This window comes from Labrus bergylta, chromosome 8 (assembly GCF_963930695.1).
Source record: "Labrus bergylta chromosome 8, fLabBer1.1, whole genome shotgun sequence".
NCBI classification, from domain to species: Eukaryota; Metazoa; Chordata; class Actinopteri; order Labriformes; family Labridae; genus Labrus; species Labrus bergylta.
Genome location: NC_089202.1, coordinates 28,262,784 through 28,290,450, shown reverse-complemented (window position 1 = coordinate 28,290,450; position 27,667 = coordinate 28,262,784). Strand labels below are relative to the sequence as shown.

Sequence of the window (27,667 nt, the reverse complement as noted above, 5' to 3'; positions counted from 1 at the left end):
AAGTGTTGGCATAAGATTTAAAGTGTTTAAAGTAGGAACGTAATACTTTTGTCTAACAGTCAACAAGATCAACTGAGATCGACAGAATTTTAAGTATGGCGTGACTGTTGTAATCCTGAATTTACCGTAAAACACACATTAACAAAGGTTGGGGTGTTGAAGGGCGGTCCTGAGAATTAAGCATCAAAAGAGCAAAACAAAACTTAACATGCATGTCTGGTTTTAAGGGTGTCAGCTGTGAGTGCAGAGAGAATGAATAACTTTTGACGAGATCTTCGGTCGTCTTACCTCCAGTGAGCTCATGGACAACGTGGAGACGGTCTCACTCTTGGACATCACACCACAGTTTCCGGGGTCTCCTCCGTCACCCATACTGTTGGCCACCTGTGGGTCTCTGGGCATGCTCTGCAGGTTGTGAGCGGGCGAGTCTCTGTCAGAGCACGACACGCTGATCTGGTCGGCAGGAAGGGTCTTCAGCCCGAATCCAGGCATTGGTTCCCCGCTGACCGGGTTCACCAGGTGGACGAGTCTGGTCTGCGGCAGCTGCTCGATGCCGATGTTGTACTTGGCCGCCTGATCTTCTTTCCCCGCTTTGGACGCTTTCATCGTGCCCGTGTTGTTCGTCGGTAGGATGACGTAACCCTGGCCTTTGCCGGGACCCTCGGAGCTGCTGCCCTCGCCGTTCCCCCGCGGCAGCTCTCCGTCCAGCTGCTTGAAGAGCTCCCCGTCACAGATGTAGATGGATTTGGCCCCGGGGAGCTCGGTGCTGATTCCCTTGGCGGCGCCCTTCTCCCTGCGCAGTGTGAGGGTGTGACTGGTGTAATCGGCCACGTTCTGGAGGTGGACCTTGGCCATGCTGGCCGGCATGGTGTTGAAGTTGGAACCCTTCTGAAGGGTGAGGGTCCCAGCGGAGGCTTTCTCTTCGCCCTGAAGAGAGGAGCGCTTCACAGTGCCTGGAGGCGACAGAAAGACAAGAGACGGTCTGAGACAGAAAGCTGGAAAAAGAGAAAGTAAAGGACGGGAGGAGGGAGGAGGGCGCAGTGGCGCGCTCCATGTATCCTCCATGTAGTCCTCCAAGCAGGCGGCCCAGGTTCCACTTTCCTATCTCTCAATTAAAGGCACAAAAAGCCCAAAAATAAATCTTAAATTAAAAAAAAAAAGGAAAAGGAGAGGAGAGGGGAGTTTGAAAGTTGAAAAGTGTAGCCAACGCTGAAGAGATTTCAAACCTGCGCTCTTTCTAATAGCTAGCAAGGGATGACTCGTATTTTGCAAAGGGAAGTCAGATTGTAAGTCTGATTTTATTACCTCAGCAAACATGTTCCTAATGAGTTGATGGTCTCAATCACAAGTTTCAACACATGTCATTAAGAGTATAACAGATGATAAACCATGTTATTCTTTAGGGCTTTTCTGCATTTCACTAGATCTAATTTGGAGGAATAGGCTTACAATGTGTGTGTCTCGTTTGTCAAAATATGGACTTTTGGGCCCCAACCACCGGGGAAAAAAACCAAAAAAAAAAACCCAGGATAAACAACCAGATGGTGACGACCAAAATGCAAATCTCAAGGCTTTAAAAAGAAAGTCCTTAAGCTAAATACTTAATGGTAATTTATCGCAGTGAGCTTCTGCAGAGCGGAGCTGCAGAGTTCTTCAACCTTTTAGTGGAATTATAGAATAAACAGAGATACATCGCAGCCTTTTATGCTGTTTGACTTTATAGTTTTTACTAAATGTGTGTTTTTTTTTTAATAGGGAAAACATGGTTCATGAAGTTTGCTTTACACCACAGATTAAAAAAAACAACCCTATTAAAAATCGTTTTTGAGCATCGTAGCCAGAAGGTTACACGCTGCGTGTCCTTAAAGCTGCTGCCAGACTTCCTCAGTCAATGAGCCCGACCCAGGTTTGGACAGAGACTGGACCAACCTTCGACCAAAACTCAAGTCTGGTTCAATCAGAATCGTAAAAATGTTCATTTTCTGATGTCATATAAACATTCAAACACTGATGTTAGACCTTAGAAATCATGCTGCTGCTTCTAGTGGTAATGTCCTCTTGCCCCTTTAATATCATATATTTTGTTTTCTTGATGGCGTAATGTGTCATCATGTGTACCTCTGATGGTTTTGTGTGGGTGCTGTGGCTTTCCAGGAGGAATATGTGGGCGGATGGGTGTGTGAGAACCCTAATGTGTGTATGTTGTGCGTGTTGTGTTTTTTGTGTTGGACCCCGTCAAAAAACGAGATGTTTCACCCATCAATAAACAGAATTTCTTCTCTTCTCAATGTAAATGGGACTTTCTGGACTTTTGGAGACCCGAGGAAAGGCCGTTTTTTTTTTTTTGCACTTTTCCACATTATCTTTGTGTCTCAACCCCGGACGTGCAGCATGATTAATTCACTCCAATTTGGTTTCTCAAACAGGAGATAAAATTGGAGAAATTTTTCATATTGAACCATAGTCGGGCCGAACAGAGACAAATTACTTATGCAGACATTTCAATCCGTCTATGACTTTCGTCGGTGCAAAGTGAGACATGCATGTTGAGTTTCTCGACGCGAGGTGACCTCCACAGGTGAATCCAATCACTAATTAAGACTCTTGACCTGCTGTTGTAACGATCCTCATGCTGCACAAGTGGACATGGGATTTCAAACATCTTGTCGGCTATATACTTTTAAAGTGCAGAGATGTTAATTTCATAGTGTTCATGATTACATAATAAGCTTTTGGAACCTCGAGGAACAGCAGGTTTTTCTTTTTAACCTCCACATTACTTTTGTTTCTCAACCCCCGGAGGTGCGGCGTGATTAATTCACTCCAACTTGGCGTCAGTCTCCCCTCTTATGAAGCGTCATGTCTTAATTGTTTTCATCATTTATTATTATTATTTTTTTGTAATCCAGATGTCAACTTCTTGGGCCAAAGAACATCTGTCCACACCACCCTCATTAATGTCACCACCACGAGGAGGCGTGACGTAGTGATGCGGCGAGTGGAAATGTCAGGGAAATCTGAGCGCTGTATTTTCTGTTCAATTGAAAGAAAAAGAAAAAAATCTATATTTGTCACCGGTAATTTGTTAATTGAATCACGAGTCAGGACAACAATACATTGCCATATTGATATTTCGTCCAACCGCTACTCAACACAATCACTCTTGTGTTGCCTCCTCCTATTTGACATGAGGGAAGAAAAAAAAGACAATCATCTCACGCTGCTCTTTTTTTTTTTCCATCGGGCTTGACTGTGTCTCAATAGCTTTTATGCTCCAGATGCTTTTTCTTGATATCCTGTCTCCAGAGATAATCAGATTTTTCACTCCCAGCGGATATCAGAGCACAGCCAGTATCTGATGCGGCACTGTCGGGAGGGGACTTAATTATAGAGCAGCCGTGTAGGAGAGGCTCACACAGCACTATTCATCTGCATAGAAACTGCTCGGCACACACGTTCATCCCACTCCTATCATCCCGGGCTAAACTGCCTTATGCAGCTGTAACGTTCTGTAACTCCTTGTCAAAACAGCTCCTCGGTGAAGGGGAGGCGGCTGTGATGTTGATTGTAAGACACAGGAGCAGAACTGAGGAGGGGGGAACACGCCGCACATCTGTTCTGACAACGCTGAGAATGTTGAATCAGTCAGAATACACAAAGAGACATCTGTAGCTTTTCAATAGCATTCCCCCCAAAGTCAAATCACACGCACAAAAACAACATCAAACACACTCAACCCGGAACTTACCTGATCTGCAAGCAATATCCACGTCTTTCTCAAAGTCAGTCTGAGGACAGAGAACCATAAATGATGTATTAAAGTGTGCCGATATGTCACAATAAATCCTGAAAAAGGCGAACAAAACAAACATGAACATATTCATACCATGAGCTGAGCGTGGCCGTTCTGGAAGGATCCTCCTGAGTCTCCGTTAGCGTCCTCCTGGCGGTCCACCACTCGGCACTTGACTGCTTCCTGAACCTGAGAGGACAAGAACAGAACATGGACGTAATGCAGGTAGACACATTGTGTTCACAAATACCGACTTAAGTGGTCGTTAATAATGAAGGCTGAAAAGTCTGACGTCCTGGAAGCGGTCCCTTGAGGCTGCAACATTCATGAAAAAAAATAAAATAATACTTGAATTTTTTGACTTGTGGTTGGATGCCTCCAAAAAGCAGTCGAGATGCAGTTTACCTCTACTAATTGGTTTCCCAAAAAAGAACTGACAGCTGTAGCTGTGTCAGGGATCTAATACATTTGAAATTGTATGTTTCCTTAGACATAAAACAACGGCACGTGAACAGTAAGGGCTGTGCAAAAAATGGAGTATCTAAGATATACAGATATATATTCAAACGGGATATAAGGTAAGACAATATCGCTTACAAGTCTACATCTTTTATGTTGTGTTAAAATAAGGTTATCATTTTCTTCCGCAGAATTGCCTGTCTCTCCTCTCCCAGTCTGCTCCCCCTCTCTCTCTCAGAGCATTTTTATTTAAAACTATGTTTTGTTGTATTTCACAAACTTACTTTGACACTTTGTTATTGAGACATGCTACACACAAATATGCAGAAACAGGAACGAATGGATGTGCACTGATGGACAGACGTCAGGGTGAGGGGGCTGCACGTGGAAGAGCGCCCGAGCAGCTGGGCGTTTGCCTTGTGCTCAGGAAGTGAACTGGCACCTCCCCTCTCCAGCTACCAGACCCATTTCCATGCACCGGGACTTGAACCAGTGACACTCCAGTTCCCAACCCAGGTCCATACAGACTGAGCTGCTACAAGACTTGTGTAAATCAGTGCACTTCTAGTGATGAAGAAAAAACAGAAAACTCAAAGTTCTTGGTCTTTTTCAATTTTCTGATTACTTTTGTGCAAATTTTCTAATGGCTTGCTCTCGAATAGATTATTATTGAGATAATCATTATTATTGAGCATGGCATAAACCTTAGGGGTCCTGGAAAACTGTGGGATTCCTCCTCTGGGGATCCTTTCAGTTTGTCCAGCAGTTGTCATGGTTACGCTTTGATTGGAAGAATGGACAGAGCTACTGATGAACCAACACAGCCATTAATAAACTGCAGGTTCAAAACGTTCTGCACAAGTAATTCTTCCTGCACTTGATTCGAGAAATTCTAAAAACTCAACATCTATCAAAGCAGGACGTCAACTCGCCCTGGAGCGTTTCCAGCCTCAGATGAAAATTCAAGAAGAATGCACGTTTAAGAGCCGGTGGTCATGTGACATACCTCTCTGCGCAGGATGCAGTGCACCATGACGATGACGAAGCCTTCCAGCGAGTCAAAGACGGCAAAGAGGATCTGGAAGAGTGCAGAGCGCCGGTCTGTGATGGCGAGGACGGCCGACATCCACGTGAGGGCCAGGAGGGGCAGAACCACACAGGAGCTCCACAGCGACGCCCTGCAGGACCGGAACAGGAACGGCAGTCAGTGACGGCACCGCTTAAACAACGGCCATAGAAAGCGTTCTAAAACATTCTCTGACGATTATGCTCAAAAAGAAATTTCACATTAGCTGGTTTGTTCTGATTCTTGACACATAAGGGCAGGCTTCCATACAAAACAGTTCCAGGAGATAACCTCGATTTCTCTTTCATCCGTAAAGGCAGCAATGCTTAACACAATCTTAAAACCAAATCTCCTAATAGTTCTCTTGTTAGCATAGTGTTAGCAGCCTTCATCTCTGTCCATGCATAAATACATCACAACGGGTAATCATGTAACTATCACACACAAAAACATACATCCATAATCTGTAGATATATATGTTTATACTTCACATATATTACATGCATGTATGTTTAAGATGGCTCAGTCAAACAATATAGGGTCTATTGCCACAGGAAAGAGAGGGGAGGGAGCAAGGTGAGCAGTGGGGGGGAAACAAGTGTAATGAGGCTGAAACAGAATGCAAAGACAAACAGAGGAGGCAGAGCAGCAGAGAGAGAGAGAGAGAGAGAAAGAGAGAGAGAGAGAGAGAGGGGCAACTTTCCCGCTTGCAATATTCTGCTCCTACTGTACTCTCCGTCTTTTTAAATGGACTGGTTGCATTTGCTAAATGAATAAATCAATTACTTATCTGTGTGTGAGTTGTTTCATTCTTATTTTTTAATGTTGAGATCATTTCTGTTCAGTTGAAGACTATCCCAGAGGTGGAAAACTAGTTAAGACCTTTTTTAAGGTTTATTTTCATGGTACATGAAGCAGTGGAGAAATACCAATTAAGCCATTATTTATAAAAGGGCCACGTAATACAATTTAGCATGATATGTGGTTCTGCACTACATCACGTCATCCAGTACAGATGTGATTTTGATCAACATTATGTTAGTGCTACGATTTAACGCAACATCATGGAGGGATTCGGGTTCGGTTTGATTTGGCGCCCACCAAAGGTCTTTAAGCGTAATTGCACTTCCACTCGTCATAAAAAAAACACACGGTGTAGTGACATAGCCGGCTCGGCGTCAGACTTCCTGCCTGGACTGTTAAGCCAAGCTCTCGTTAACGTGGAAAAAGCCTGTCCAGTATTCTCTCTAGTCCGGCTTCTTGCTTGGTCACTCTCTTTTTTTTCTCTTCTTAGCTTCATCCGTCACCGTCTTTTTCCGTCTCATAGCTTCAGCCATCATATCAAACAGTACTGAGACGGGCTAACTGGCCGGCTGCCAAAGTTACATAGTGCTGAAAGCAGACGACTGAGGCGCTCTGTGGAGATGGGATGGACACCATTCTCCCTGTTGAAAGTTATTGTACAACTAGATCAACTTTGAAACTACAGCTTTAAAGCTATGTTTGACTTTTGGTACAAATCTAATGCACACCATCCCTCTTGCTTATGGTGGTATAAAAGAGGCATGAGCAACTTCTGCTATGCTACACATATATGCTGTTTGACTGCTGGGTCATGGCATGGCATGGCATGAACGCCTAGGTCAGTTTGGGTCCAATTGAGGCGAATATATGCAAGAGTAAATCGATCCCCAACAGCATAATCTACGAGTGTTGGTCCTACTTTGAGAAATGTGTACAATTTCAGTTGTACTAACATGTTTACATGTATTTTAAAAGTCCAGTTTGAGAAGGACTTATACAATAAATCTATTTTTTTTAGAGTGAGAGGATTGTCTTTTAAATTTTTGATTGTTGTTAAGATTTTAAACAGATTGGCGCCTTCTCCTGCAGTTTTACCATCCAGTCAGAGCACTTGGGTCCACCAACCACCACCCCTTTGAAATCCGGAGATCAAGACTCTAAAATAGAGGGGATGAAGCTTTCTTGGCGGCTTCTCTTAACTTATGGAACAGGTTACCTATCCACAAAAGAACCACTCAGTCCCTCGACACTTTCAAATTACTGCCGAGGAACAGTCTTTTCTTGACGGCCATTGATCCAATTTCATCTTGATTTACATTGTCCAGCAATTAATTTATTATCAATCTGTTTATGGTTTACCTACTCTTATATGTTTTAATCAAATAAATTCAACATGCACTGATTTTAAATGTTTTTTGGTTCCAATAGTGGCCAGCCCTCATTTCCACAGCATAAATATCACATTTTAACAATATGTAATGCTAACCAATGACGACAAAGTTACATTTAATTTTGTCCTATCAAAATGTGTTTTGTTTAATACGTTTTTAGTTTATTTCCACCTCTGGTATTAAATAGGGCAACAATGCTAAACTGAAGGGCTTCTTAATGTCAACCAATCAGACCACTGATCCTGTCTAAAATGTGCTGAGCTGATGTTAATCTATTGAGGGGCCTTTCCTCCCTGCCCGCAGTAACACTATGGAGATACATCTCTAACCGGTCAGAGTTAACGATGCTAAAACTGGCTAAATATGGCAGTCTTTAAATGGCTTAATGGCTGGAATCCCCCTTTTGGGCCAGTTAAGATTATTTTCAGTCTGGACCTTATTTTACATAATCATTGTTAATGACTAATACTAAAATGAGTCACTGTAGACATACCGCTACTCCATTTGCAGGGAGTACCAATCTCTGAACCCGGCAATCCATAGTTAGCAAGACAAATTCAAAGACCTAGGCTGCAATTTCACATAATTTGCATTCTTGACTGACGTGCTTAAGATTTGACACCAAAAAGCTACGTCAGGCAGCTGTAGCAAGATGGGCCAAATCTAAAAACAGTCCACTTAAAGTGCTCCTTAGCCACTGACATACTAGATCATTGAAGCTGTCTGACAACATTTGTGAAAGTATGACTTCAACAGCTGTTGCATCACTCTCTTCAGAGCCACCAGGCTCAATTGACAAAAAAAAACAGTATTTTACTGGTCTACATATGGGAGTTGCTGGTCTACCACAAGGGGAAACCTCCATGTTGGGAATGAAGTTAAAAACTATTTTGAAATGTGTATATTTGGGGGCAGGGATCGTTGACTCAAACTTGGACGCACAGTTTGCAGGGAGTCATGCCATAGCTCCATCTCTTTGTCTGCTGCTAAACTGATCGTAAGTTAGATAGAGATAACGTTTTCAACATGGCCACCGCCTTCAATGAGTTTCAAAACGCCTCTTCAGAGAGAGACTACGTCTATGTTTTATACAGTCTGTGTTCTACCACTGCTTTGATGGATTTACTGTTTGTGTTATTGTGTGACTTTGGCATTTTTAATGACACACTCAAACCATCAGGTCTTAAATAACACATAAACAAACAGGTAAAACGTAACAGTACATCAGCTCCATCAGTTCTGAGTGGTGAAATTACATTTTTTGTCAATGGAGTCGGGTTGCTTTGAACGGAGTAAAGTGGCTTACGGTTCATTCTGGTAGAAATCCTTACCTTAAGTTCTATATACAGAGAGAGATACCCAACATAGAAGTGTGATAATCAGGGTACATGTTTATTTCTATACTGTATACATATGTCTTTGTATTCCTTGAACCATTTGGCGCTTCTACAGCCCCGTCTCCACCAAGCGGTCCGGTTTGTTTCAGTACAGTTCGGTACGGTAAACCCTGAACTTGCTTGCATTTCCACAGCCAAACGTAGCCGTGTCGGCTATGTAATAGTGTGACATCACAGCAGCCCAACACAGTGTAGCCCGCTATCAATTAAGTTAAATGTTCAAGGAGAATAGGCAAACAGTAAACAAGGGACCCTTTGGAGTCGGATCTGTACCCTTTGGCACCCCAACAAAAAAGGGTACCAAAAAAGTAGGACGGTACAGATCCCTTATTTTGGTACCATTCCCAATTTTGGCGGTGGAAACGCCAATGAATGGGTACCATAGCATACCGAACTGAACCGGACCGCTTGGTGGAAACAGGGAGTAATTGCAGCCAATAGCCAGACTATCAAACATCTGTCTGGTCTGTGATGTATGTCAAAATACAGACTATTTAGAGAAATGATGAGTAACTCTTCAGTCACGGCTATTTAAAGCAAAGAGCAGCTATTTGAGGGTTGTATTTTTGGATTGCAGCGGAGAGAAAGGCTCCCTACAAAAACGAGACGGATTACTCCAGATCGTAGGAGACAACTACAAAAATGAAGGTCAAGATTGATAATGTTGGAGATGATCTACCTACAGGCACTCCTGGATATCAAAGAAAAAAACACACAAGCTGAGACGATTAAACTGTATTAACGCCCTCCGCATTCATTCCATCAGCTTTGTGACTCTGGTGATCTCTTAGGGACACGTAACATACACACACTGACACACACACACGAACACATTCTTTCCCTTCCTCATTCATGTATGCAGAATCATTTACATATACAGTTAACACACATAAGTTTTCAGGAGCCTTTCATATTGAGTGAACTCCTCCCTGCCAGGGCAAGAAAAAAAAATGACAGAGCGATAAAAAAAGGACAGAGAACCAATCAGGTGAGTGGAGAAGAGAGGAGGCATTCAGCAGAGGAGAGAACAGAGGGAAGAAGAGTTAAGGAAAAATAATTAGCGGGACTAACATGGCGTTACTGGTAGCTGTGGTGGAAACGTCAGCCGAAGAGATAACTCCGCACTTGGCACATTTGAGCGTCATATTGTACAGTGGCACTGTCATCTGACTGCAAAGTCAAATTAACACGCTGTAACATACACAAACAGATACAAATGCACCGACACACAGACTCGCACTGGTGCGTGTGCGCCACTCACAAAACAGTCACGCAAACAGTGAGTCACAGTGTTCTCGCACAATCTCTCTCTCAGGGCTACAGTCCAGCGTGGCGTTTGGCGTGTGTGCGATTTGGGGTTTTTACCTGAATGTGACTCATGGGGGTGGGGGGGAGGCAGGGACAGAGAAAAAAATCCATTGTTGGATAATAAATGTGACAAAGGATGACTTCACTCATGACTTGTTTGACGACCTGAAGGAACTCCTCTCTGTATTCCCAGTACTTCACTCACTCAGCCGTTTATTCGGCTTCCTCCAAAAGCCGTCTGTATCTCGTACCGTTCTTTAGATTTACATCTCTGTTGCTCTGATTAATGATATGCTGGATGTGGCTCACCCCAAGATCATCCCAATCTGTGCAAACTGCTTATTACGGAGCTCAAACAAACACACAAACACATCCCAAAACTCGACAACCACACATGCAAGCAACATCAGGATACATCAATATTTGTAACTAACTAAAAGAACGGAAAAAAAAAAACACGACCACAGCGGTGATGAAATACTGACTTATTACAAGCGGTAAATTATGAAAGGCAATTAAGTCATTAAAACACTGTGCCTTCTCTGAAACAGCCATTCTTTTTGGCAGAGAGCTGCAAAGTGGAGGCTGCTCTTTCGTCTATTAATGTTATGAACAATGTTCAGTGACTGGAAGTGGAAAAACGGAGTGTTTTGTGGAATCACAAGTAGAAAAGACGAGCTTTTTTTAAAATAAATGATCCGACTCTTTGACTGAAAAGAAAAAGCCAACATAATAAGACTAAACTAAACTAGTTAAGACCTTCTAATATGTCACATTTTTTTCACAAAGCAACAAAGGACGTGACTGAAAGCTTAAAAATGAATTGAACAAAAAGAAAGGCTTTTCTCAAGGTTTGATTTATGGTTTCATGAGCACCAGCATTAAACCAAAACCAAAACAAACTGCTGTTTGGCGACACCTCCGCTATTCTGAAGCCTCCGCTCTCCTCCAGCGGCACACCTCCAACCCCTCTCGAGTTGTCAATTAGAACGCACCATGATTAAGCAACATTAAGCTCAAGCGGTTGACAAAATTGTCCTGGACCCCCTGCAGTTAGCCTACAGAGCTAACAGGTCTGTAGATGATGCTGTCAACCTGGCTCTCCACTTCATCCTCAAGGTATCCGTTCTCAGCAGGAACCTACACCAAGATCCTGTTTGTGGATTTCAGCTGATTTTAACACAACAAAACGTGCCTGAGTCCACCTGCAGGTGGATCACAGACTTAGCAGGCTAATGCTAGCACACTTTGGTTAGCTCGTAGTGCATAAAGACACTCATGTGACGTCCACATAAGCAGTGAGTATGTTCTTCTTCTTTTCTCTAGTCCTTGACTAAATCAGCTTTATACAAAAGGTCGTCCCGTCCATGTAAACAAGACGTAAACACAGCTCTGACAACAATAAAGCTGGCAGGACTCGGGCGTCTCACTCATTGTAGACAGTCATGACTCAGAGAGACATTTACGGAGGATATACTTGATTTCTGCTGTATTGATGTGTAAAATATCACACATTCTGCCTTTAAGGTTCTACAGATGATCAGAAGAAGAATTTGAAGATGCTCCAAAAAAAAAAGACAATGCAGCATTGGTGAAAAAAATCCACTGTATGCAACAGAATACCTTTTCTGTTGTTAAGTTGACTGAAGAATAAAAACAGTATTGATTTTCTTAGTATCAGGCAAAAAGAAGATTCCTAGACTGTACTCTGAGCCTCCTTAAATCCCCACTTTTCTATCTATGATTTGGTAAACATGTTTCTGCAGTGTCTATGTGAGTTAAGGACTGACTACAATTCTGGAAATATTGACCGGTCATAACAAATATATATATATTTTTAACAATATGGCCTCCTGCTAAACAACAATTAAAGTTCAAGAGCTGAGAGAGAATCGATTTTTGTAGCCTCTGGACGTCTGGATTAAAAAAAAAATCACATAATAGAAGAAATTCAATTTCAAGTAAAAAGGGCAATACAGCCTCTAAATGTGGTCCTGAGGCAGTGATATTAAAAAGCAATCAAGTCCTTTGGAAATACAAGACGGTTTTTCCCTGGACTGAAGGATCGAGGGGCAAAATGTGGGTGGCTGGGTGGGTGGGTTGAGATGCATTAGGCGGAAAGAAATTAAGATCAAACGTAGAAAAACATCGTCTTGATCTGGTCCTTAAGTGAAACATTACTTCTGTACAAGATGTTCTGACAGTTTGCATCAAATTGGACTTGATGGGAAAGCTGCAGAAACCCTTTCATCTAAAAACGCTTCATTTGATTTACACGCTACCCAAACCTGTAAATGTAAGAATCAAAGCCTTTGTTAAGGAGGCAACAAACTCCAGTGTGGGTTGGAAGTTATGCCTCTGCTGTCTGTTTTAATTTTCACAGAGAATTAGCCTCTAATTTGTGGAGGAAGGAGACTCAGCAGCGAGGCCCGTCTCCAAGGTGTGTGAGCAGACCTGCCTGCTGCAGACGCTGCCGTGCTCTTAATTAGATGCTGCAGCAAATTCATTAGCTTCATTAAACATGTTTTTTATAATTTGAACCTGGAGAAACACATGCAGGGGAGGCGAGTGGGTGGAGGCATGGTCAACAAACAGAAGAAAAGTCCTTTGTCTTTTCTTTTACAGACAGCCTGAAGACCAAAAAGTCTGCACAAACATGACATTTCAAAAACCCTGTCATGCATTATTTCACTTGTTTGATTTTTTTGTCCCTCAGAGGCTGATTGGTCACAATTGGACAATTTTCAATCACAACCCTAGCTTAGTTTGAACATGATTTCTAATTTAACATTTTTTTTTGTTTTATTCTTCGTGTTTTTAACTTCAATGTAAAGCACACTGAGCTTATCTGTCATGAAATGTGTAGGCGGCAGAAGCTTAGTCTGTACGGACTTGGGTTTGGAAGCGAAGGGTCACCGGTTCAAGTCCCGGTTGCGGACCAAGTCTGGAAATTGGTCTGGTAGCTGGAAAAGTGCCAGTTGACTTCCTTTGCTTCCAAATTGTTTCTGCGTTTACAAGGATGTTAGGTGATGTGTCCCCCCCCCCCCGTCACCAGCGCCACAGGTACACCTTCATTCTGTTGGAAACACTGTAAAGAGAGTAGTGTCTAAACCCTCCCCTACATTTTTTACTTTAATTTCCATGTATACTGACCCCAATGACGGTCAAGAAGTTGCTTACAAAATTCTCAAGTCGAATTAGTTGTCGAACTCGAAATCGGTCTCGGTCCCTCAAGGCCGGTCTCAAGACCACTTTCTGAAGGTCTCGTCTCAGAATCAAAAGCATTTTTACTCTGTCTTGTCTCTGTCTCAGACTGGGCAGACTCTGGATTTTAAATCAAGACCGGTCAAGACCACCACTGATCAGCTTTTTTCAAGTCCTCGTTACTGTTTTGATAAGGAAATTATACTTTCTAAAAGAACAAATAACCCCAATTATAGTTTGATTTCTATCCTCGGGTCACGGCCGCAACCTTCCTGCTGCACACAAGATGATGATTTTTTATTGATATTTATGGTCTTGGTCTTGTCTTGTTCTGTCCCCATCTTGGTCTCGACTCGGTCTCGACCCCTAACCCTAACCCTCGACCCCTAACCCTAAATGTCTTGGTCTTGACTTGGTCTCTAAGAACTCTGGTCTCGGGTCTTGACTCTGTCTTGAGCTCGGTTAGTGTGTTTCTTGACTACAACACTAGCTCAGTTCAATCTTCTCTCATTGGCTCATGTGATTCTAACAACAAAGTCATGTGACCTTCAACACTCACCATTACTATTTAAAGCTACCAGGGGGATACTTTCATTTTGTCTTTATCTTTAGGACCTCTACATATATAGCAGTCCAACTTTTCTTCGCTGAAGTACCGCAGGTCTCACTCCCTCATGAATTATCTCATGTAAAATGTAACTGCAGTCTTACAGTGACCCACAGGAAACAGCAACAGGCATTGAAAATAACTACATAGAAAGACCCCAGTGTTCTTTCTGACACTCTGGTTTGTTATGGTAGGACAGTTACATGTAACAGTATCATTTTCAGTCCGTTTGGTGACCAGCTAAAAAGTCCCCAAAGCAGCTTCAAGCTAAGATTACAAAACCAGGACGTTACACAGTCTGCAGTGGCATTCAGACAAAATCGACCGGGCTACTCACCAGGCCTCACTGTCACACAAAGTTACTATTTTAGACGCAGGAAAAAGACTCTGATTATATCATTACCATTCTATACTTGCGCACACACACACACACACACACACACCTACAAACACATACACACACATGCACACCCACACTAGTCAAGTAAATAGCAAATATTAATATTGCTGCACTGCAACTAGAGAGTGTTATTGTAAAAAAAGAGTCTCAGTTTCTCTAAAAGCAGAGTGTGTTAAGTTCCATCAGCTAACAGGAGCTAGTATACGTTAAAAGGTCGATATTAGAGTGGGGAGATAATTATGCGGGAAGTACTAGGAAGCCAATCAGAGGTGCTTTGCTAGAGGATTCAGCAGGTTTGTTGATGGGCGGGGCTGCTACGGCTCTACGTTAAGGAGAGGAGGTGCGATGGCCAGGTCTTTTATTACCCAATCACTGACGACATGGGAGGGGGCTTCTGAGACTGATGTGTTCCTGATTGGAGAGCCCTGAGTGAGAGAGAGGGGATTCTGTGCAAAACGCAAGACAATTCAGACAGCAAAAAATAAAAACAGGTACAGTAGAACAAAGAGAATCATTGAAGAAAGAAAACATTTTTCAGAAGAGAGAAAGAAAATAACATCTGTGAATGCACCAACGATGCCAATGGAGACAGAACAGCCTGCGAGGGGTAAAGGGGAGCAAGGGTGCGAGTGGGCTCTGGGGTTTAACGGGCAAAATGTCCTATTTGTCAGCCAATTCACTCTGACGGAAATATTTTAACGTGTATGGGCTAAAAAAAAATTGTAATTAAAAGTGTATTCACAGATCTGCACATCAATTTGACTGGGGTTAAAAAAAAGTCTAAAAAAATTACGACTGGCTGAGATGAACGCTAAAAGGGTCTTTATAATTAAGACATGAGTGGTGGCAACAATATGTCCTTTCAGCGCAGCCCGGGTGTTGACGTATTTAGAGATCCAACGTTAAAAAGGAGCACTCCAACATTTTTGAAGATAATCTGCAAAACCAGAAGTCAGATGGGGCTGAGACAACGTGAAGACGGGGTCAACAGAAACTTTCCAAAGGTGTTATAATGTATTATATGGCAAGCAAGAGAGTAATATTACATCCATTGGTCTGCAGCCTCTAGGCTCAGATGTAGAAGTGCGGTGTAACAGTTTCAATTAGCGCTGACCTATTTTGAATAATTATCCCTCTCATTGCAATTATGATATAATTTGTGATATCAGGGGGAAAATGCTGTAGAAGGGTTATTTCTGAGTGTTGCAACCAAACAAAGGCTGTTTCTGAAACCACATTTGTTCATAGTCGATGATGTTATGAATTCATAGAATGCAATTTGCTGTATGCGAGAAGGGTCCGGATGTGTGCTAGATTGGCCAGAATCCTTCAGTATGATGCACGAGCTCGCTCAGCTGCCATATCGTGCATTAAGGCTCTTCAGATTTATCCACTGGCGCAGCTTTCCAGTCGGCTGACAAACGTCATAGAGTTAAAAAGTATAGGTGCACATTCAGTCATCCATGCAAGCAACTGAGCACTAGAATTCTTCTTTGCGTACTTTAATACCCCGCTGGCTGCCAATTCAACGGTACTGGAAAACTTAATTAGACAGCCAATGTTTATTTTATGCATAAGTGACTTGATTTAAACGACTTGACTCGAGATGTAACAAATCGTTAAAGGACCCACGAGATGCAAAGAGCAGTATTGATAAACTCACACGTTACAGATTTTTTCAGGGTTGCATAATTGCAGAACCGGGTCCTTAATGGGATTGGGTTTGGGTCCCTGTTTCTTACCTATAATTCAGCAGGGACCTCTCTCTATCGCACCAATCAAGTTGGGGCGGTGGGAAAATCACCTATTTGGAGTTTCCTGCCAATGTGGACCAGTCTGTAATGCCAAAGAAAAACTGAAAAATACCAGGGATGTGAGAGTCTATGCAGACTTTCTCTAAAAATGTTGGAGTGTTCCTTTAATTAAACTTCATGACTTGAAGTTACAAATCATTTTTCCACTTGAATCTCTCTTTTAAACTCTGTTATACCGAATAGCAAGACGAAGAAATGCAATTTAAAGGGACACTATGGTTTATAAAAACCATAAAAAAACCAAAAATTTTTGCAGCTTTGGCCACTGGTTCTGTTCGTAATGCCAACTTTGCATTTACCAAAGAACTTCTTTCAGCACCGTTTGTTTCAATGTGTGTGGTACAATGTCACGTACAGAACTTGGTGGTCAGAGCTACAGAAATCAAACAGGAAGTGCGTTCTTCACGGGGTCTTGCTGCTTTTAAAGCCCTGCTTCCCTTTACTCGAAAACAACCAAACAGGAGAAGAAGAAGAGAAATTAAAAAAAAAGAAGACGTGGATGGATTTACACAACTTTAACATCAATAGCAACACCTGCAAAAACAAAGAGCAGCTGGAGGAAAATGTGACATGTTGGAAACTCAAAAGAGAAAGCAATGGGATGAGTCATCATATCGCTCAGCCTGAGCAGGACCAATAACCAGACAGCCTTCCCCACATTTCTCTTCTTCTCTTTCCCTTTTTTTATTCAATGCACTGTTTAACTCTCATTCTTTATGGTCTCAGCTTGATGAGAAAACACATTCTCATCTCTTTTTTTTTTTCTTTTTTTCTTGCCTTTATCCCCATTTCCAATGTTCAGACATAAAAAAAAAAAAAATGACTGTGCAAGTCCCTCCCCCTAGCTGAGCTACCAGGCTGGTTATAGGTCGCTGTGTAAAATGGATGTGTGGTATAAGGCATACCCCGCCCTCTCCTTTAGTTTCATATCTGTAATGCCGTCTTTGGACACCAGTTTGTTAAATACGAGAATCCCAATAACCATGTTAACCTGCCAAAGAGAAGAGGCACAGGATTAAAGCAGAGCAAAGACACTTCCATTTACTTCAGAACATGCAGCTCTATCCTGATGGGAGATGGAGATGATGAAGTTCTACATAACAGCATGCTCATGAAAGTCCTCACACAAACACACACACACATATGCATGCTGTACTTACTGTAAGCTCTGATCTGTACAAATACTAGACTGTAGCACTTGAAGTGTTAGTCAAAGCAAACTCTCAAGCACTCAATGAAGGATGAGAGCTTAAATATAGATGACACTGTGCATGGCTAATATGTTACACTTTTTAAAAAGAGACAGCATGCTCGAGGAAGAAAAAAAAAACATATACATAAAATATGAGCAGTGTGGAAGCAAAGAGAAGGAGGGGGGGGGAGGGATGTCTGTGCCTGTAGTAGTTCCTACAATTTGACTGCTTTGAGGATTCCCTGTGTGTGTAAGAAAAATCTGTAGTACAAATCGCTGTGAAGTTTTTTCTGAGTGGGCCGATGCCAACTGGAGCCGTAGCTCTTTTCTAAGTGAGGCAGAAGCACTAAACAAGCTGTGCACGTGTAGGTGTAAAGGTAAGAAAGAAGACGTTGGGAAGTGATTCACTCCGACTGTCACTAATGGATTTTGATGAATCGAAACAAGGACGTCGTGTTGCCGCAGGATTTAAGGCACGGATTTAGTGCTGGTGTGTGTTAAACATCAAAGGAGTGCAGGCAGCGTTTTTATTTTTCCATTTTTGTTCCAGTATCTACGGTGGCCCTGGAGGTCAACGGCATTTCAAATGTTTTATGATTGCAAAAAAAAAATGTCACCAGATGCCAAAATATTTCATGAAACACAAAATCAAAAAAAAAAACATGAAACTAATTTTTTACTTTTTTTTTTTCAAATGTTGGATTTTTTTTTTCAATAAGTAAAATGTTTCTGATATTTTTCATGTCATATTTTCACTTTATTTATATTTATATTTGTGTTTCATGCAATATTTTTTACATTTGAAATGTTTTTTTTGTTGCATTCATGAAATATTTGTGCAATTGTCCATCAGGGCCACCGTAGTGATCTATATCAGGGACGTTCACTTTTGTTTTATTCTGACTGCAGCATGGCCAAACTGTTACAAATGTGAGGATACTCTATATGAGATGATCAGAACTACTCATATGTAGCCTGTATTAGAAAGTATTAAACCAAAACTCTGATGTAAACAGTAACTCTTAATGTAAGGAGCCAAACACAGAATTAAAGATAAACCATCAATGCAGCGATCTGAGTATTTACTTACAATTGTATTTTATTTTTTATTTTTTTAGTAATGCTTCATAAAAGAGTTTGACAGAAACAATTAGTCAATGATAATTTATTTCAAATAACATTTAACTCTTAGCAAAGATGATTATGGAAATAATAATATTTTTCATGTGCTAATCGATTTGCTTTTTGTGCATTGTGTCGCATTAAAAACTCAGGTCTAAATCCTAAACCACAGATTAATGACATTTTTCCGTCATGTTTACAGTCTGTTGATATTTGATATTGAGGTTTGGGTTGCATTGAGTTAGGAGGGGGGGGTCGCTTGTTGCCCACCCCGGATCTACATGTTTGATGAGTTCTTCCTAAAGAGCAGCATTAAGTTTGTGGAATCCTCATTACATCACAGCTGTATACTTAATCACCTCGGTTTATTTAGTCTAAATGGTCATTATGTCCTGCGTTTATTTAACAGATAAGAAGCCATTATAACAAATAAATAAAAGGAAAATAAGCTGTAAATAATAATATTTAAGGGGCAAAGATAAGCAAGGAAAGATGCAGAGAAGGACAAAGGGAAGGAAATGAGGACGGAGGGGGGGAAAGGAGGGGGGGAAAGGAGGAAGGTGACGAGGAAAGATGGAGGTGGGGAAGAAGAGGAGGGGCAAAGGAAGCGAGGTGAGAAGGATCGAGGGAAGGAAATCAGGATGTGAGCTGAGGCAGGGGCAGAGAAGAGGATAAAGTAAACCGAAAAAATATCTCATTTATATTCCTGCTAAAGTTTTTAATATTTTTTAGGCATATTTATAAAAAGCCTGACTCGCTATAGTGCATTATTTAAATTATTGTTTTTATTTTTATTTTTGAATAGAAACACAATTTTTGTTTTTGCAAGATGGTTTGGTTTTTTTAACGTCCCTAGATGGATGTTTTTTTTTATTATTATTTTAAGTATTGGTTTAGAAGCTTTGACATCATATTATATCGGTCAACATTTTTCGATGTTAGTGTCGAGGTGAAAAGGCGAAAAAAAGACACAGAAACTGGAAAGAGGAAGAGAGGAAATACCAAGACAACAGCTGCAGCAGGTCCAACAAATGCATAGAGGAGGCCTCCTTCCAGAGACAGCCAGCAGCTAAAAGATAGAGAGAGAGAGAGAGAGAGAGAGAGAGAGAGAGAGAGAGAGAGAGAGAGAGAGAGAGAGAGAGAGAGAGAGAGAAGCAGGAAGATCGAGATGTAGAAAGACGTGATTGGAGGATTTGGAGATGAAGGAGGAAGGAGGAGAGAAAGAGGGGGGGGGCAGACATGAAGGGGTTGTAAAGAGGAAGGGACAGAATGAGGTGAAAAGCAGAGAGAGAGAGAGAAAGAGAGAGAGAGAGAGCGATCGTGTGACGTGGATGAGGATGGTATGAGATAGATGAGGCAGAGAAAGGCAGAGGTTAATTTCACTGCAGATTTAAACACCAACAATGTTTTAATACCATCACCACCTAAAAAAAAAGAACGAAAAGGAGGTACATGAAGGCAGGAAGGAGGAGCCTGAGCCAACATGACGGGGTAAAACACCACAGCCATTACATATACACAGTACAAAGAAGAGGAGATCGTAGGTTGGCTTACTAGCTTGGCGTTCCATATCCCTTTGCTTTGGTGAATCCCACTGAGATCGCCACCACTAGTGCAGGGAGACCTGGTTCAGAGGGTGTAAGAAAATGGACGTCAACACACAGGAGAAGAAAGACAGAGTGCGACTGAATGATTCGCAGCAGGAAGACGGCCCCCTACCCCAGCCGAGACACAGGAAGCGCTTGCGTATGATTCGATTCCTGAGGCGGCCCGTCACCGCCATGTACGACTGCCACGCCTCCGTCAGGACCCAACAGAACGACGACAGGAAGAAGAAATGAAGAAACGCGGCGATCAGAGTGCATAGGACCTGAAACACAGAGAAGGGAGAGGAGAAGTAAGTCGCTGTCATCCAGTATGTGCTACAACGGGGGCGCAGTGGTTAGTGCGCGCGCCCCATGTATGGAGGCTGTGCTCCTCCAAGCGGGCGGCCCAGGTTCAAATCCCACCTGAGGCTCCTTCTTCTGCATGTCGTTCCCTACTCTCTCCCTCCTTGATTTCCGACTCTATCCACTGTCCTATCTCTCCATTAAAGGTAGAAAAAGCCCCAAAATAAATCTTTAAAAGAAGTATATGCTACAATGCTAAATGCTAATACTGATCCTTACCTTATTCCGTGTCTGAGTCTGTCCTATCAGAATAAGGGCGTTGGACGAGATGATGGAGAGGCAGAAGTTAATGAGGATGACCGAGCGCTCAGAACGAATGTACCTGCAGGGAAGAGATTCAAAAATAAAAAATGAATTATCACCATGTAGTTGAAGTAACACCACTGAGAAGAGTTTTTCTGTTGTAGTTCATAGTGCGATGCAGAACCAGATTTCTATTGGTCCAATGTTCAAATCAAAGTGTTGCATTGTGTCCACAGCCACGACGCTTCATCTCACCTCCACACGGACACATAGATGATGATGAGCAGCAACAATGTCAGCGAAGAAACCCCGCAGCCCACGATGAGCGTCACAGACGGCAGCTGTGTCTTATCCATGTTCTGAAAAGACAAAAAAAAAGAGGACACGGCGAGTGAGAAAAGTGTCGCGCTCACGTCTGCAGATCTCATTGACGTGATCGTGATTCAGCAGAGCTTCCTGTTTACCTGAGCTCAAAATGTCAACTTATTATGCACAAGTGTCTCAGAGTCCACACACTGACAGCGTGATGAATAGAAATGTAGCTCCTAGAACCGTCGCTGAAAACAAAGTCGGGGGGGAGAGAGAAACTTCCAGATCTGTGGCGTGTGTGCAGACATTTGACAGGAGCTGTCAGCACATGAATACAAAAAGCAGAAGAAAAAAAAAAAAGTCCCCTGCTGGCTCCATTTGTTGAGAGCTCACCTCCTAACTGGGTCACTCATGGTTCAAATGCAGTGGACTGCATTTTTCCTTACCATCACTTCAGTCTCTGTCATGCTTTTTTTTTGAGGAGGAGGAGGAGGCCACAGCGTGCAGAGTACACTGCCACGAAAGCTTTCAAGAAGCGGAAAATGAAATCCTGTATCGAACTGGAAAACACTGATTCACTAAATCTAAAAAAAAAGAAAATGTCGCAGATGTACAGAAACAAGCCGGAGAGATTTCCACCCATTGTTGCCAAATAAAGACAAAAAACATATTGATCATAAACAAATACTGTAAAATTCAGTGTATAAGACACATTCTATTTTCTCATCTCACAGGTGACATGCGCCCGGAGTAACCATCAGACCATCACCCACTGCACTGCAGCGACATGATGCATTTGGAGATTCACCCACTTTAAATTGTGGATTTCAAACGACTGCTTCTTTGTGGAAAGCGTGCAAAGAGACATAGCAGGGTTGACCAGACTAGACCAGACATGAAGTGACCACAGAAGGCAGGCAGCACGACTCTCAAGAGGTAAATCGTTTGTGTGCTTTGGGTGTTTCACAAGAACGGACATTAGCGTAGGCTGAGAGCTATCAGAAACCAGGATACTAGTACTGATCATGGATACAGGGATATGACAGGTTTCTCTGTGTGCATGTAAACGCCGTATCTGGAATACGATCAAAACCGGGATACTCAAGTCCATGTAAACACAATGTGGACTTTCGGAATGCAATTGAATCCGTCATGCAGGAAGACACTGAAAAACGTTTTTTTATTACCTTTTGGGAGAGACCATGAAAATCAGACTGTGTCTTATATAGTGGTGCAACCCATATACCAGATTTGACTGTATGAATTTAGAATGGTGAACAAAATGTTGCCAATGTGTATTTTAGACAGTTTTGCAGGAGTGAGCCTGCCATTTTTGGAAATGAAAGACGAGACGTTACCCTTTATTTGGTGCGTAGGACTTCTATTTGTGTTGCTGTCGTCTGGAAACGGGGGGTCGATGTTGTTTGATTTCCACTTAAATTACTCTGAATTTGAAAAACCTGGTTCCATGACATTCCTAGTTCAGACCCTACGAGTTATTTACGGCTACAAAAAGAGCCTGAGTCGAAGAGTGAATATAGAAGTGCTTCATAAATGCAGTTGAGGAAGCATCGTGTGATGTCACTGTGACTACAGTCATTGTTTTTTAGTCTACGGTGTAAACATGTTTGACCAATGATTTACAGCCGCACAAAGCATGGTTCTGTTTCAGGGGGAGTCATGATCCACCTCAGTAAGTAATATGCTGGAGTGACTGTGTGCTAGAATCCCAATGTGGTTGCCATGGTAATTGATTAAATACAATTATTGACCAAACACTCTTCCACTGGGTAAAAGAAGTGATTCAAGCAGACACCGGTATGAAACAGGGACTGCCGAGGGACTCGGAGCAACATACTTCTGGTCTGCTGACTGTACAGAAGGGTGATTATGGTGCTAAGTGGAGTTCACACACACACACACACACACACACACACACACTAAACACACACAAAGAGAAACACAGCAGAGAAGACCCAGCACTACAGCCTCAGAGATGCCGTGAACTCGACTAAAAGAATTTCACCGGTACAGCTTTCAGTGAGAGGCTTTTCTACCCTGACACGAATACAATTATGTGAGGAATCCAGCATGCAGACACACACACACACACACACACACACACACGATCATGCACATACGCACACACAGACAATGCACACACAGGTATCTGGTATCTACAGCTGGAGAGAAGTCAGCAAGCTGTCAGCTTTTAGTGCCTCGGCTGCAGACCAAGGTGACTTCAAGGTGAATCATGAATAAACCACGATACTGCAAATCAGCACAAATACACACATACACACACGCACACATACACCTGCCTACTGAAAATTACCTTTGAATAGTAAAAACACACACTATAGACACGACTGAAATAAAATAATAACCTGACAGCTCGACACCACTCCCCATGCTACAGCAGACATTGTCTTGGTTGCCATGGCTACATTGCAACAAGGCAGCAGAAGCAGCAGCAGCCGGGTGTATTGGTGTTTGCATAAGTCTGTTTGCTTACCCTTTTACAGCTTGTGATATTTCAGTTTGCCAATATTGATCTCTAAATATAGACACAATCATCGAAAAAGGAACGTTGATTCTCTTCTTTTCTCCAGGAACACTTTCAGGAGCTTCGCAGGAAAGAGAGAAAAAACATCCTCAGAGCTAACGTATGAACATTACATCATTACATCAGAAATATATTTAATGATCCATTTAAACAAGGTCCACATGGAGCATGTTGGCAACTTGGACCAAAGTGCCGGATCTCATCTAGTGATGATTAACTCTAGATCTTATTCTCTGAGACATTTTCACTGTTGTTGAGATTTTTCTTCTCGGGGGGGGGGGGGGGGGGGAGTTATCCACCGACTAACCAAGGCCCACTGACCGAGCATCAGTTCAATCTGATGTGGCTGTTAAAAAAAAAAGCCACCAACGTGTGTCCTTTTTCACCTTTTCAGCATCAATCAGTTTTCGATACAGAATTAAAAACAGACTTTTAATTAGCTTTAGTCACATCATTAGTGTTTTAAAGGTAAAAATGTAGAATTGTAAAACAATGTTTACACTAAAATATTTAAATTAATAAAAATTGGACTTAACCTATGTTATATATCTAGATTTTGTTGTTGTATTACAAAAAAATAATAAAAAATCAAATATTTCCAACAGTTATCAAAGACAGAGAAATCTGTAATTTCAAAGTTGAAAAGGGATGTGTCTTGTCGAGGCGGCCGCCATGACAGAGCTTCCATGACAGAAACGACATGTTTATTATTGCCAAGGAAACACGGGATGTAACGTCAAAGACCGCTGCATAAGGAAGCGGGAAATTGCTCCAGAAAGCTGCCGTGCTGTTGCTGTATGTGCTGTTATAAAAACGTCATGTAAATGATACTGTGATACATCGTCTGTAAACACATTCTCTTTTGCCCGTTCGTCTCCACTGTGATCAACTCAGAGTTGGTTTTCATCGGATATGGGGGGATGGGAGGTGGGAGGGGGGAGTAGCAGAGAGAACTCCCATGATTCCCCTCCAGCCTCAATGTCATCTTTGTGTTATTGTTTAGATTGAGAGATCGCTGCTCTGATCCTGATTAGTACGGCATTCTTTAACGTTAACTATTATGGGATTTTTTTTTTTTTTATAGGAGGAAAACTCTGAAAGCAATTCAGCTCCTGTTAAAACAATAAACAGTGTACGTGTAAGTTTAAAGCAGAGCTATGACGCCGATACATATCAGTGCTGTCACTTTTGAAAACAATCGACTTTAAGCGAATGTAGAACATGACACCTAACGTTCGAACGCATTCAAATATTATCCCAATATTCAAATGTCAAATATTGGGTTTCCATGTTTTGTTTCCTGACTTGTTAGGAGAGGAGGTTGTAAATATCTCCATCTGCAGGAGCCTGTTCAAGAAAGAACTGATGTCACCTGTGCTCAAGCTTTTTAGCACACTAATCATCAAACCCTGTTTGTCCTCATGCTAATGTAAGGTCTTAAGGCCAAGTAAAGCAAAGGGACATATAAATAGAATGAGCTGGGCTGTGGTCAGAGGGGGGACAGAAGGGCACTCTGGTAAGAGTGATTCTAACCCCCCCCCACCCTCTAGCAGGAGATAATTGGCCGAGTTTATAGCCTGTCCTGTGTCCAGGTTTTGATGCGTGTGGAGGGGCCAAGTTAATTAAATCCCTCTGATTAATCTGCACTGCAGTGAGTTCCTCCTCGAGAAAGCAAAAGGAGGGGAGAAAAGGATTACGAGTGCACTGGAATGGAAAGGATGTCTGCTGAGACGGGCAAACTTTTGCTTCCTCCTCAGCCAATGACGGCGCTCGTCTGGGTGTCTCACGCTGCGTCCAATAGGAGGAGCGCTCCGATTCCAAAATAAAGTGACCAGATTGCATTATTCCACATGAGCAGAGACGGATACGCTCCAGCTATCTCCACTTAGGAGGTCCACTGGAAGTCATTTCCTCCAGAAATCTACCAGAGGAAGCCGCTGTGAATATTAACAGTAAACAAATATGATTCTTAAAAAAGAAGATGTAGTGTTGTCAGTTACACAGACTGCGTGATCGAAACACTCATCAGAGAAATGTCACACTCACCCAGAGCTCATCCAAAAACCAGACTGATGATTTCTGACTTTACTTGTTGACTTAACATGATCTCACTAAGCTGCAATGGTCAATAAGTTGTTTTTTATCATTTAGCAACAACATTGATGATTGATTAAATATCATAATTTGACCAAAATACCAAATATTGACTGTTTATACTTTGTCTAAAATTAGTGTCCTTGCTTTTTGACATTAAACATCCATGATGAAGGGACATTTCTACTCCACAGAGAGACTAAAACAAGCACATTCATCAGCTAGGACTCTAAAGAAGGGCAACATTTTAAATCCATGGAATTAACCAATGATCAAAACAATGGTTAGTTCCATATTTTTGTATTTGCATCAAATATTAGGAGGTTCGGTAGACCCAGGACTTAAGGGCAAAGCATACATGACCTTCCTTGGGATCTTCTGAAGAACAGATTCAAGAAATAAACGTATGGAGATGTTGGTGAATGAGGCCGTTTGTCTCATGTGAAACCTACTCTCAATACTGACTTACTCCAAAACAGAATCATTTCTTTAATCTAACAAAGTTTTGGTTGGGTAAACCATAATGTTTGAAGCCTGATTGATGTCAGCCATCTGTTACTACAGAGGGCTCTGGAGGCTCATCTGCAGCAGCCGCCATGTTGGAAATCCTGTCTCAGTCTAGCTGTCAGTCTACCTCACTACAGACTGAGAGCTTCCCTTGGCTCTGAGCCTGTCATTTTTTTTTTCAAAATGTTGTGCAGGACTGTCATGGAGGTTTTTTTGTGAAACAAAATCCAAGAACTGGGGGCGCCAGTTTGTGTGCTCCATGTACAGAGGTTACATGTACCCGGGTTTGAATCCGACCTGTGGCTCCTTCTGTATGTCATTCCCAACTCTCTTTATCTTTGAAGATTCCAGACTCTATCCAATGTCCTGTCTCGCCAATAAAGGTAAAAAGGCGGGCAGAGCAAGGTAACTTGGATAGGTTTATAAAGATTCTAAATACAGTGTATGTCCGGTTCATTATAATCTATAATCACATGCTTCAGTAGACTGCAGCCCTGCAGACTTCAGTCAATCATGTTAAGTAATACTTTGTTCTTAAATTGAGATCTAATTGGACAAAGAAGCTTGTCACTCTACACACTCCTGACCGATAACCCCCCCCCCCTCCCCCCCCTTCCACAACAACAACACACAGGTCTAGCAGTGGCAGTAAAACTGGGCTCATGTTTTGGGGCTTTTGTCTTTAACTGCTGCACATCGTTTTCTCTGTTTCTCCTTCTGAAAAGCCTGCAGCGGTGTTGGACTGAGCAAAACGGACACAAGAGGTGGCAGCAAGAGAGTAAATGATGTGGGCAAGTGGAGGGGGGGGGGGAGAAGGAGAGCTAAAATATAATGCAGCATCAGAGCATGAAAAATGGTGTGATGAAATGACTAAGGGGCAGAGGGGAGGAGGGATGAGAGGAAGAGAGGAGTGAAGGGGGGGGGGAGGGATGGGGAAAAAAAAAAAAAAGGAGGCTGGGGTGTTTATCATGCCGGGGCTGTAGCAGGCTAGCTGCAGACAGAGCGGCTGGGGCCATTTAGAAGCTATGTGTTGCATTGGGAATAATTAGCATGGCAGCCATGGCTGTCACACATAATAATGGAATGTGTAGAAAGAGATGGCAGCACGAGGAGAGGAGAGGAGAGGAGAGGAGAGGAGAGGAGAGGAGAGGAGAGGAGTCGCCGTTCCTTCATGTTCTGGCAAAAGAGTTGCCACAATTTAGCTTCCTCGCTGTGCTAAACCTGCGGGCTGCAGCAGAGCTGTGAACAGGCTGTCGACTGCACAGGTGGAGACATCCTGCAGGGGGGACAGCAAACCAAGAACACCCCCACTATGCATTCCCTGATAATTATCAGCTGATGATAACATGTCACAGATGTACCAGTAGCTGAGAAAGACTTAAGCTACAGCCATGCTAACAGCTCTGCCAGGCTGTGTGCACAGTAGTACTAAAAGCCAATTG

At 42.4% G+C, this 27,667-nt stretch overlaps 1 protein-coding gene across 13 annotated transcripts in view; it reads right to left on the bottom strand.

The window, feature by feature from the left end:
• adgrb1a (adhesion G protein-coupled receptor B1a) overlaps positions 1-27,667 on the bottom strand; it is a 153,445-nt gene that overhangs the window by 7,444 nt on the left and 118,334 nt on the right. For 7 of the 13 annotated variants that reach the window (XM_020637022.3, XM_020637013.3, XM_020637015.3 and 4 more), the window contains 11 exons: positions 21,005-21,108; positions 20,726-20,828; positions 20,277-20,427; positions 20,112-20,181; positions 19,560-19,626; positions 17,149-17,234; positions 9,982-10,080; positions 5,259-5,430; positions 3,887-3,982; positions 3,749-3,788; positions 289-953 (listed from right to left, as the gene is read on the bottom strand). In XM_020637022.3, coding sequence (XP_020492678.1) covers positions 289-953; positions 3,749-3,788; positions 3,887-3,982; positions 5,259-5,430; positions 9,982-10,080; positions 17,149-17,234; positions 19,560-19,626; positions 20,112-20,181; positions 20,277-20,427; positions 20,726-20,828; positions 21,005-21,108 — 1,653 coding nt within the window. Of the gene's footprint in view, positions 1-288; positions 954-3,748; positions 3,789-3,886; positions 3,983-5,258; positions 5,431-9,981; positions 10,081-14,794; positions 14,876-17,148; positions 17,235-19,559; positions 19,627-20,111; positions 20,182-20,276; positions 20,428-20,725; positions 20,829-21,004; positions 21,109-27,667 lie in introns of all 13 variants that reach the window. The other 6 variants (XM_020637018.3, XM_029277916.2, XM_065957618.1 and 3 more) reach the window with 3 other exon arrangements.